General features: G+C 43.1%; 2 protein-coding genes across 3 annotated transcripts in view; one reads left to right on the forward strand and one right to left on the reverse strand.

Moving 5' to 3' along the window:
• The first annotated feature begins 4981 nt into the window (after nucleotides 1-4981).
• Nucleotides 4982-9739, forward strand: Mrpl16 (mitochondrial ribosomal protein L16). Its single transcript, XM_028884223.2, has 4 exons — nucleotides 4982-5144; nucleotides 5425-5490; nucleotides 7758-7906; nucleotides 9084-9739. Exons 1-4 carry the CDS (start codon nucleotides 5090-5092, stop codon nucleotides 9567-9569), a joined length of 756 nt encoding a protein of 251 aa, XP_028740056.1. The 5' UTR covers nucleotides 4982-5089; the 3' UTR covers nucleotides 9570-9739.
• A 370-nt stretch (nucleotides 9740-10109) lies between these two features.
• The window catches only part of Stx3 (syntaxin 3), a 43107-nt gene continuing 40592 nt past the window's right edge, over nucleotides 10110-12624 (reverse strand). Inside the window, exons 10-11 of one of the 2 annotated variants that reach the window (XM_028884221.2) lie at nucleotides 12241-12322; nucleotides 10110-11722 (exon numbers count right to left, since the gene is read on the reverse strand). In XM_028884221.2, the coding sequence (XP_028740054.1) occupies nucleotides 12245-12322 (78 nt within the window). In that variant the 3' untranslated portion in view covers nucleotides 10110-11722; nucleotides 12241-12244. Of the gene's footprint in view, nucleotides 12323-12624 lie in introns of both variants that reach the window. The other variant, XM_037204926.1, reaches the window with a different exon arrangement.

Below are 12624 nucleotides of genomic sequence, written 5' to 3' on the forward strand. Positions count from 1 at the left end.
CTCACAGCTCTCTGTAAACCCAGTTCCAGGCAATCTAACACCCTCTTCCAGCCTCCATGGACACTGCATGCACATAGTGCACAGACTTACATGCACATATAGGCACACAAAACACCCATACACATAAAACAAAATTTAAAAACTAAAAATGTTCCTGGGGATTAAGAGGCAGATTCATGGGCAAAATGGGTGCTGTACAATCATGAAGAACTGAGTCTAGATGCCCAGCACCCACCTAAAATAGTTAGGCATGGGATCATGTGACCATCCCTAACCCCAGCACTGGGGAGGTAGTGATAAGCAAGTGCCTGGAGCATACTTGCCAGTGAGTCTAACCAAAACAGCAGGATCCAGTTTCAGTTACAGACCTTGTCTCACAGACCAAGATGGAGCACACACTAGGAACACCTGATGTTGGTCTCTGGCCTCTATGTGTGCACACATGGACAGGCACACCCACACACATGCACACCCACATACACCATACACAAAAATAAAATAACAGTCTGAAAATACTGTGTAAGAAGCAATCTGGATAAAGAAGCAAAAGACCTGAGCCACCATTCCGTACATGATTGTAATAAGCACAGTGGCTGACCTGGGCAAGTATCCAACTAAAAACACCAGGTTCCTCATTGGTAAATTTACCAATGAGGAACCTGGCTGTCCTTAGTTTAGAAAAAGTTAAAGAACTGTCATTTTAGCAGGCATGGTGGTGTTGGCCTATAATCCCTGCAAATAGGAGGGTACAGAATCCAGAATTTAAGCCAGATGGGATTTACACAGAGAAAGAAAACAAAAGAAAGGAGAGACGACCCTTTAAGATACATACATTGTTAGTAATAAGACACTTACACAGCCAGGCGGCAGTGGCGCACACCGTTAATCCCAGCACTTGGGAGGCAGAGCCAGGCGGATTTCTGTGAGTTCGAGGCCAGCCTGGTCTAGAGACCAAGATCCAGAGTAGGTACCAAAACTACACGGAGAAACCCTGTCTCAAAAAAAAAAAAAAGAAAAAAAAAAAAAAAAGATACTTACACAACCTGGAATAAAACAAATAACTAAATAGCTGGAATAAAACACAACACACACACACACACACACACACACACACACACACACACACACAAAGAATGAATTCAAATGTAACTGTCACAACATATCACAAACTTGTGCATGCCCTCAGGGTTATACAGCTCAAGGTGCTCAAGAATACACTTGGCTTGGGTGTGACTAGAAAAGCACATTGGTGCCCTCTAATGGCCACAAATGGTAAAGCCTAAACTTTGGAGGTGCAGTCAGCTACACATACTTTTGCAATGCTGCCGGGAAACCAGAAAGGATGTTTTCCCCAAGTAAGAAGTGTACACAATTGTATGTGCCTTTGATTAGATGTGTGAGTGACCTGTGCAAAGTACAAGCACATGGTCAAGTACACCACCTTCTTAAGGAACTGGAACTAGGTAGATGAAACCTTCTGTCTCTTCCAGAGCAGAGACAGAAAAGGGAAGTCTACGGAATGGAGAACATGATTTCAATCTATACAAGTAGGCAGTAGTTAGGAAACCCAATACATAACAAACAGTTTTGAAGTAACCATATCCTTTTTAAATTAGTATACACAGTATGGGCTGTTCATATTTCATTTTTGTTGATCCTCTCCCCTGCCTCATGCCTAGCCCCTGCCCCATCACCTGCTGGTGCCCTTCCTTTTCCCTCCTGTCCTCCTTCCGTTTTCATGTCACATGTATTCTGTTCCCTTTTTTCACTTCTCTTTTCCCTCTCCCCAATTCTCCCTTAAGACTTGCCCCCCCATTGGTCCCCTTTCTAGTTTACACACACACACACACACACACACACACACACACACACACACACACATTAAAATCAAGGATCCACCTACAAGAGACAGAATAAGCAGTTTTGAATTGATATGGGAAGGTGAAATCATGCATTTGAAAAACAAACTAGTCTACATACAAATCATGCATTTGAAAAGCAAACTAGTCTACATACAAGCAAATCACAAACGCTGAAATCAAAAGCATGAGGGAAAGCTTGATATCACTCATCAATGAAGAAATGAGAACTATCCTCTCACCACTATGTGCTTATAATTCATTCATTAAGCTGGGGGATGCCATCGACATCAGCTTCACCCAGCTCTTGTTCACTAGCTTTATCCAGACAGTGTGGGGCTGATATTTTGTTGTTTGTTGCTGTTGTTACGTTTCCTCTTTATTCTCACACTTAAAAATGGCAACTGCTACTGGTTCAAGAGATGGCTCAACAGTTAAGAACAATTGCTGCTCTTTCAGAGGAACTTGGCTCTGGTGCCACGTCTATGGGTGGCTTACAAGCACCTGGAAGTACAGCTCCCTCTTCTGGCCTATGTGGACACCTGCACATGCATGCAAATGTCTTTTGTAAAATTGTCCCTCCTAATTTCAGAGAACATAATTTCAAAATCTAAATGCTCAATACCACACAATACTACGCTGAATTAAATTTAGGGGGAAAACTGACTCTCAGCTCAGAACTATTTTAAGTAGAGAGATAACAAAGGAAATAAGACAGGAAGAAGAGGATCTCTGTTTCCTTGTTTTAGATTCTTCCCAATCAAGTAAGATTTTTGTTTGCCTCTGATCAGGCACCTTTGCTTACCTTCCCGGAATGAGTGGCACCTGTTGTAGGCTGAATTACATCTCTTTTTAAAAATGTTGAAGTCCTGACTCCTCCCTCATCCTTCAAAATGTGGCTGTTTGCCAGGGCAAGAGGGGGAATATGGTCTTTACAAAAGTAAACAAGTTAAAATTATGTCCTCAGGGTGGCTTAAACTTATGTCCTCAGGGTCCATTAACACTTTGGAAGTAGATGCATTGTATAGGTGTGTAGATTTGTAAGCAATTTTCCCAGTATATGTTACAAGTATTATAGACTGTGTTTACTCTTTGTGAAATTAATTCTTCTTTTTTGTGTGTTTTTGTTTTTGTTTTCATTTTTTTTGGAAACAGGGTTTCTCTGTGTAGCTTTGCGCCTTTCCTGGAACTCACTCTGTAGCCCAGGCTGGCCTCGAACTCACAGAGATCCACCTGCCTCTGCCTCCCAAGTGCTGGGATTAAAGGCATGCACCACCACTGCCCGGCAAAATGTGAAATTAATTCTTAAGGGCACACAGATTTACATGACTTAAGCACAACAGACATGTCTCATTTCTAATACCATCTGTCTCCTAAAAGCTTGGATACAAATCCTCTTGTTCTAATGATTACAAAGCTCCAGTCTCATAAAAAAAAAAAAAATAATGTGCCCAACATTTTCAAAAAGATTATATATTATTTCTTTTCCCTTCGTTATTAATTTATGGTGTGATCCATTCACTAAGGTCTCTGAAGCCACAGAGACTGTGCTCAAATTTTTCATTGTAAAATGCTGAGAAAAATCCTTTGCAAAATAATTACAATGATTTTGAAGCAAACATTACTAAAAAAACATTAGCTTATCTCTAGGGCTCACGAGGTAAATAAAAACAAAATGAAACACTGACATCTCTACCTTCACTTTGTGTCTTTATTCTGGCCAAAGACGCAGAGATAAGTCACTGTCTTTAACTTTCCCTCTTGGGATACCTTTTTATTATTATTTTGATTGTACCGTGTGTTGTGTGTGTGTGTGTGTGTGTGTGTGTGTGTGCGCGCGCGCACGCGCGCGCTACATGCATGTCTAAATCCCCCAAGGAAGCCAGAAGAGGATGTCTGGATGTCTGGTCCCTTGGAACTAGAGTTATAGACTATTGTGAGCCACAGTGTGGCTGCTGAGAACTGAACCCAGGTCCTTATCTACCCAGACACACCTGCAGCTCCTTCTCTTGGATTTCTTGAAGAGAAAAACTTGAAGACAGAATGCTGCCCCTCTTCTGAGAAGACCAAGACTGCATCCTGAAACATAATTGATGTCATAGAAACAGATTGATCCTGTTAAAACCATGCCAGCTTGAGATGACTACTGTGCCAAACCAGAATTTAGGCAATGACCACCCAGACCCCTTGACCGAGGCTACTCAATTATGTATACTATTTAGTCAACCCCCTACCTTGTACCCCAATTCGCCCTCTATTTAAACTAAAAGCTATGGGGATGGTGGAACATGGGGAAATTGGAGCAGGAGATCTCTGTGAATTTGAGGCCAGCCTGGTCTACATAGTGAGGTCTAGGAAAGCCAGGAGTATACAGAGAGATTTTGTCTCTAAATAAACACACACACACACACACACACACACACACACACACACACACACATACATACATACATAGGAGGAAGGCAAGAAAGAAGAGAGAGGGGAAGGAAGGAAGGAAGGGAGGGAGGGAGGGAGGGAGGGAGGAAGGAGAGACGAGACGAGGGAGACGAGACGAGACGAGACGAGAAGAAACTTAAAGCCCATGTCAGAGCCATGAAGACAGTCTTGGATGGTCACTGGCCCCCTTCATTTGTTATTTCAAATGAAGGCATCTTAAATGAATAGTATGTTTTCACCATTACTTCTCTTTAATTGATATACTGGGGCAAGCGATCGAACCTAGCCTGTTGGGACTGTCCAAGTCTGGGCTTTTACCTTGAAAACTCCAGCTACAGCCCTTCTCATGGATTTATCAGGACAAAACTCTGCAAGAGTCCAGTAAATACGCCAATGACAAATCAATGTCATCTTGCTAACGTCCTCTAGAGAAGGGATATAATGCAGCGAAAGTTAAGGGAACCACTTGCCTATCAAACCTCAGGTTTTCCCAGCTTTCTAAACCAAAGAGAAAAATCTGAGCGGTCACTATGTGAGAAACCGGAGACCCTGAGAGAAACACGGAACGCCTGGGCATGGCTGGGCGTGCCAGACCTTTAACCCGCAGACTCCTGCTCCGGAACCAAGAGTAGGGCTCAAGTTTCCTCCGCTTCCGTCAGGACTCTCTAAGGAGAAGAGTGTATCAACGTCACTTCCGGTTCCGGGTGGCTTCCGGCCAACTGGACGCTGGATCTTACCGGGAGGATCTGCTGTTGTCGCCGAGAGAATCCTGACCCGGCCGCTCGCGCGTGGCCATGTGGAGGCTGCTGACGCGCGCCCCCGCGCCGCTCCTGCGGGTGCACATTTCAGGTCAGAAGACCTGTTTGGTCTTTTCAAAAGGCATTCCCCTGTTCTTCCTCCCCACATTCCAAAGTATATGCTTACTCTGATGAGTCCTGCTCTTTCCTGCCGCCACCTCCGTCCGCTATGAGGATCCCTGGGTCCCAGTCACGTGCGGGAGCGGTGCTCCGAGTCCCTGCTAGCTCCCTCGGGAGCCCATTTAGTGGAACCCGCGCCCCCCACTGGTCGTCGTCACCTCCGTCAGAAATGGTCCAGAGCGTACCAATAGTGATTTGATTTGTCTTTGTAGATTCTTGGGCAGCCCTTCCCACCAGTGCTGGTCTGAAATCCCTCCTCCCGGTGCCAACTTTTGAAGGTGAGCGCCTGTCATTTCCACTTTTTTCTCTGATGAAACCCAGCGGATGGTAAAAGACATCAAAAGTGTTTTTGGTGCTTCCTGTCTTCATTAAGTGATTCTACAAATATAGGTAATGAAGTGCTGACAAGCAGTGTTCTAAGAACTAGTGGCAAAGAACAAAAGAAACCATAAAAGTTCCTCACCTGTGAGGAGCAAATACCTGCTGGGTTAGTTCCCCGGGATCCTACCACTGATATGTGGCCCCCATGATCTACTCAGTCAGAGCTAACTGGTCATTAATCAGACTGATCTTCTCTCTAAATGACAGTACATAATGCAGACACGTAGCAATAGTAACCAGGTCAGCTGCAACCCTGTAAATCTAACTTTACTGTATAGTATACTATTTTCTCCAAAAATGCAAACAGCCTGGACATCTGAGGGCCTTCGGCACATAATTAATTGCTAAACTACTGTGTGGTCTGGAGCAATGGCTCAGCAGTTAATAGCACTTGTTGCTCTTGCAGAGGACCCAGGTTCAATTCTCAGAATGCACATGATGGTTCAAAACCATCTATAATTCCAGTTCCAGGGGATCCAACACCCTCTGCTGCACATCAGTACATACTGTCAAAAAGCTCATAAAATTTTTAAGAAATAAAGTACTGTGTGCTCTTGGAAGTGCATACTAACTTGTAGATGAAAGAAAGCATTACCAAGTTTCTCAGTAGTTGCCCATAGAAGTTCAAGGGGAGGATGGTTTTTATAACTTGGCGTGTCAGTTTTATAATTCCACTGATTATATGAGTCTTTGAGGTTTCTTGGTTTGTTTATTTCTATCATGGAGCCATGCCTTTTTTCATATTTAATTTTTTTATGAATCACAATTGTTTTTCCCAAGTTGCCAAATAAAGAGGGTAAAGATGTTAAAATACTGATCAGAGAATTCCTAGGTTGTAAGTTTCTCAAGAAAAATACAGCACAGTTGAAGAACTTAATGTTTTTGTATAATATCCTGTACCCCCATTAGCATTCAGAGGGGCAGTAACTTTTTTTTCAATTATTTATTTGTTTGTTTGTTTGTTTTGAGACAGGGTTTCTTTGTGTAGCCTTGGCTGTCCTGGAACTAGCTCTGTAGATCCTCTTGTCTCTGCCTCCCAAGTGCTGGGATTAAAGGTGTGTGCCACCACCACCTGGCCTGATTTTTTTTATTTAAAACATTTAAAGCAAAAACATGCTTCTGTTTTTGATGTTTTTTTTTTTTTTTTTTTTTTTGGTTTTTTCGAGACAGGTTTCTCTGTTAGCTTTGCGCCTTTCTGGAGCTCACTTGTAGCCAGCTGCCTCGAACTCACAGAGATCCGCCTGCTCTGCCTCCGAGTGCTGGGATTAAGGCGTGCGCCACCACCGCCCGGCTGTTTTTGATGTTTTAACTGAATTAATTGTAAAATGTCTCTATGCCCTAATTCCTCTTTAAAATGGAGATTAGAATACCACCTGCCCAATTATCTGTTTCTTGATCTAGGTAAAAATTATGTGTGTTCTTGTTTTCAATTTCTCTTCTATTTGTTTTTATTACTTTTTATTTATTTTGTATGCACATATGTATGTGGCTGCACACATGCCATGGCATATATGTAGAGGTCAGAAGACAACTTACAGGAGTCAGTGCTCTCCTTCCCTCGTGTGGGACCTGATGATGCAACTCAGCTAGGCAGGCTTGAAAGCAGGTGCTTTTTACCAGTTGAAACATCTTACAGGCCCCTTGTTTTCAATTTCTAATACTTCACTTTGTAATACCACCCCTTCGTCCGTTTAGTATATGTAATTTAGTTTTTAGAAGTTCAAACTGGGGAAAAAAAAAAAAGCCCTAAATAGTATAAAGGTCACCCTCCAGGTGTGGTGATGCACACACTCAATCCAGGAATTCTTACAGGATTGAGATTACACGGTGATCAACATCTGACACCCATGAAGGCTGTCCCAAAATACCAAAGCTGCTTTAAAAGTGGGATGAAATAATAATTTAGAACAATCCCTGTTATAGGTGCTGAACATAGAGCAGGGGATTAGTATGTGAATTTGGTTTAGAAACATTTGCAGAAAGCATTGTTATAGCTGAAAGATCTCAGTCTCACTGGAAACATCCACAGGAGAATAATAAGCTTTGGAATTACTAGTCAGTGACCTAAAACTTCCACTTGATTGGTGTGACTCTTCCTAGGAAGAAAGTAGATCCTCTGAGAAGTGTAGCTTCACTTATTCTTTGTTGTTTTTGTTCCTGCTAGATGTCTCCATCCCTGAAAGGTCCAAGCTTAAATTTGTTGAAAGGGCCCCACTTGTGCCAAAAGTAAGAAGAGAAACTAAAAATCTGAAGGACATACGAGGACCTTCAGCTGAAGCCACTGAATTCACAGAAGGCAATTTTGCGATTTTGGTGAGTGATAAAAGAAATTAACAAGGCCTGGTGGTGGTGGCGCACGCCTTTAATCCCAGCACTTGGGAGGCAGAGGCAGGCGGATCTCTGTGAGTTCAAGGCCAGCCTGGGCTACAGAGTGAGTTCCAGGAAAGGCACAAAGCTACACAGAGAAACCCTGTCTTGAAAGACCAAAAAAAAAAAGAGAGAGAGAGAGAGAGATTAACAAAGTTTTCTACTCTTGGAGTTGATTCTAGTCTCTTCCTTCACATTATCAGAACTGCCACACCTAGATGCCATAGTCCAATTACTCTTTAAATAGATGTAGGTCATCGGATTGAAAACACAGTCGTCGTGTACTGGATGCTTGAGTGTGGGTAGCACTGAATTCTGTGTACAAGCCCTGTGATACTGTCGCAGTGGATCTGATAACCTAGTGGCCACTAAGAACCCCACAGGCAGGTAACCTGTACAACAGGTGTATACTGACCAGGAAGATGATTCATATCTGGGTGAAACTATGTAGAACAAGATGATATTAGATTTTTATTTTGCTATCCCAAAAAGTGTTTAGTTTAAAATTATAAATTGTTTTCGCCAGGATCTCCACTTAACTATTTCAGATGGGTTGAAACCACAGAGAAGGTGAGGAAGGCTACTGTGAAAGCAGGGAACAAAGGTGCTGCCTCATTTGCCCAGTTAAAACGAGGTCTTTTTAAGCCTTTGGTAAAAGTGGAATATTCCTGGTTGAGGATTAAAGCAGCTGCTTCCTTCCTTGTTGAGTGGTTTCCATGAAGATTAATGTCAGTAGCCACACAAACGAATGTGCACTAGCATTTCTGCTCCTTGAGGCAGCCAGAGTGGTGTCTGTGAAGTCTTTTTCCCTGGCCTGCATGAGCACTGCTGCATACCTCTCAGAAGCTGCATTCTGCATTCCTCCTGAACTCGAGCAAACGCTGGCTTCTGCTCAAACTCACCAAGCCCTTTGCTATGTCGGGGCATTGACATCAATGTTTGTCTGTCTGGGACTCTCCTCTCTTGACTAGTTCTTAGGATCTATCCTCAGCTTTACGTAAGAACTTATATATTTATTTTCATGTGTATCATTAAAGCCAGTTACTATAAAAGAGGAGGCATAATAGACTCCATAAAAGATTTCTAAATCCCTGTGTGCTCTAATTTTTCTGTTCATTTTTAGGCACTGGGAGGTGGGTATCTCCACTGGGGCCATTTTGAAATGATGCGTCTGACAATCAACCGCTCTATGGACGCCAAGAACATGTTTGCCATATGGCGAGTACCAGCCCCTTTCAAGCCCATCACTCGCAAAGGTGTCGGGCAGCGCATGGGGGGAGGTAAAGGTGCCATTGATCACTATGTGACACCTGTGAAGACTGGCTGCCTCATAGTCGAGATGGGCGGACGCTGTGAGTTTAAAGAGGTCCAGGGTTTCCTGAACCTAGTTGCCCACAAGTTGCCCTTTCCAGCAAAGGCTGTGAGCCGTGAGACTCTAGAAAAGATGCGCCAAAATCAAAAAGAAAGAGAGGAGAACAACCAGAATCCCTGGACCTTTGAGCGCATAGCCACAGCCAACATGCTTGGCATGCGGAAGTTCCTGAGCCCGTATGACTTGACGCAGAAAGGGCGGTACTGGGGCAAATTCTACCTGCCTAAGCGTGTGTAGTGAAAGCTCGGGAACCGTGCACACTAACTCTTGAGACTGCGAATCTGCATCGTGAGTGTCCTTAGGATCTTCAGTGGTTCTTGGATCATAACTAAGCACATGAGTAAGTGACTTCTGGAAAGCTGTGCTATCTGACTGTTTCTAATTAAAGTTTGAGTGTAACCTCAAGGTGCAACTTCTCATTGGTCAGTTTCAGCTGCTTAAGAGATTAAGAATGATTTGGCATAGCCAGCTGTGGTGGAGCATGTCATTGATCCCAGCACTCAGGAAGCAAAGGCAAGCAGATCTCGGTTGAGTTCAAGCAAGCCATGGCCACAAGCAAGATCCTGTCTGGGGGGGAAAAAAACACAAAAAACAAAAAAAAAACTGGTCGGAACTCTTACTTCCTGCATTGTACCACACATGTCTCCAGGGCCGAAACTTGCTTTTCATCTCACAGCTGGAAATGTAAGTGTGTACACTGCCTAGTTTATGACATTTTGCTCACTACAAATGCATTTTTTTGAATAATAAGGATATAAATGACAGTACCTGGATTAGTAGGTTCAACAGATATTTATTAATACCCAGCTGCCCATCTTCTGTCAGTCTCAGAAGGGGAAACATGGAATATGACAAGGAGTACACCATTTAGCAAAAGAACTGATAACAAAAGTTGAAACCTTTGGTGCTTCCTAGGTCTGAAACTATCTAAGGGAGGGCATTTTGGCTCTCTGTCCCTTCAGGATCTTATGTATGTGGAGCACACAAGTTACCACTGGATAAGTGAGGGTCCCGTGTGATCCAAAACTTCATGGTTCCAGCTCCATTTGTTCATAACAAGATTAATCTGTTTTTCTGAGCTAGCCAGTATTCCCTATTCAAACTAAAACACAAATTGATAGCAGTATTAAACCACTTGCTTTTGAAAGTGAGTAGAAAACAGCACACTGATAAAACATTGTTTCTTCATCCTGTTTCTTAAAAAATAAGATCTCTAACAAAAAACAGAAGTATTTCACTTACTTTCAAAAGGATATTTAGTCCCAGTTTTTTAATTTATCTTAATGAGTGTCTTCAATGTAATAATCTCTTAAGTAAATTGTTTTTTAAATCAAAACACAATGAAACCTTGGATTGGGAATGTGCTTGAACCAGTTTCTTGCACCTGTCACTGACTAGCAGTTTCTGCTAACACAGATCTGGTGTGGTCAGAAGCCATAGCCTGACCACACTTTTCTCCTTTACATCTCCAGTTGTTACAGATCACAAAATGTGCCAGTTTGGTTAACTATTGGGAGCTGAATCATAGTAAAAAATTCTTCCTTGTCAGAGGAATAACTTTAGTTAATGAACCTCCATCCTGAAACCAACCACCATCTCTGTAAAGTGAGAGGCTATTGATAGAAATCCATACCGCCAACAGAAACTCAACTTCTACTTAGCAACGACTGCCCCCCCCCAAAAAAAAACAACCCACTTTAACGTGTATGATATGGTAATGAGAGGGTTGTATTTTTGCATAAGCCACTAATAGTAATAAACCATATTCCCAGTCACATCTTAAAGAGTTTAAAAACCCAGCCTAAGGACTCATCCATGAATGGAATCAAAGCTTGACTGCAAGTAAGCAAATATGTGACAGTGGCAGGCACTGCTAAGCAACAGGGACACGGCAGTGTTTTAGCTAGGCATTGGTGTTGATCCTTAAACAGTCTATGCTTTAAAACTATTCTTGGACCCTGAAGAAGGAAGCAGACATCTGGTTGGTTAAGGGTGAGGCCGAAAGAGCTTTGAAAGTAGAAGCAGTGAGTACCATGATCTGAGACAGACTCACAGAGTTCAATACCTGCCTCTTCACCGCTGTCCTGGCATTCAGGTGGTCCGTGTTGGACCCTAACAGGGACCCATTATGCTTCTCTACCACACAGGCCTGCCCTTTAAGGACCATCTAAACCAGCTGCGCACTGCTGTGCTCCCTGTTCTTTCATCCAGGCCCCCTTCAAGTCTGCATTTTCATTAATTTGTTCCTCTGTGTGACATTTAATAAGCAGTTGATTGGTGCCCTGTGTTGTACGTTTCCTATGAAAAGAGACATAGCTGTTGAGGACTCTGAAGGGGAGAAGTGATGGCACCAGAGAGGTGGAGATTGGAGATGCCTGTGGAGATTCCATCTGTGAGGGCAGAAGGAGGTAACAGAAAATGGAAAGAAAAATCATGTGTTACACGGCATTGTCTTCATAGCCAGGATACCACCTCTCCTTTGAAGGCGTGAGAAAGTACTCTCAAAACTGTACTGGCTTGTCCTATCCTTAGAAGTGGGAGATTTTAAGGCAAGTTAAATGCGAAAGTTATTCTTACTCCTCTTACCATTTCCAGACACAGAGGCTCAGATTTTACAAGAGGAATGAATATCCCTTACTGTTCAGAAGCACTGTCCTACCAGACTCAATCATGGGGCAGATTCTACCTTGTCTCCCCATCTCCCTCACTGATTACCTACTACCAATTATTCTTCACCTACTTCTCTCTCTCCAAAACATCCCTTTCCTTGGTTTTCTCTAACTGTGACCTAGTCCTGCGCCCAGCCCCCACCCCTTATTGGGCAGTCTGGTTTACATACAATGAAAGCAAGCAGAATTCAAGCAGTCAAGTGAGTGACAGCAGCCCTGGCCCTCCCCAGACAGCTCACCTTGTCAGGCAAATATGCCCCCAATGGTGGAGGCCAAGATGATGGCAAGGATAATACAGCAGATCATGATCATGATCTTCTTCTGCTCATCATAAGGAGAGAGAATTACATGAGAAATGGCATCACTGTGCAGGTACACATTCTGACGACAAGGAGACAGGCACAGCTAGATACGGAAGAGGGAAGGAGGGGACAGGAAACACCAGACGGAAAATGGATGGATCTGGCTTGTTCACAGAAATGTTTCCAGGTTCAACTTGAAATCAGATCCACAGGGATCTGTGTGTTGCCTTTTTTTCTTCTGGCTATCATCCCATCAGATCCCCTACTTCCTACTAGAGCAAGCTGAGTGACAGTTTTTTTCTAGGGCACCAAAAGTCACCA

Source organism: Peromyscus leucopus, chromosome 1 (assembly GCF_004664715.2).
Source record: "Peromyscus leucopus breed LL Stock chromosome 1, UCI_PerLeu_2.1, whole genome shotgun sequence".
Classification (NCBI taxonomy): domain Eukaryota; kingdom Metazoa; phylum Chordata; class Mammalia; order Rodentia; family Cricetidae; genus Peromyscus; species Peromyscus leucopus.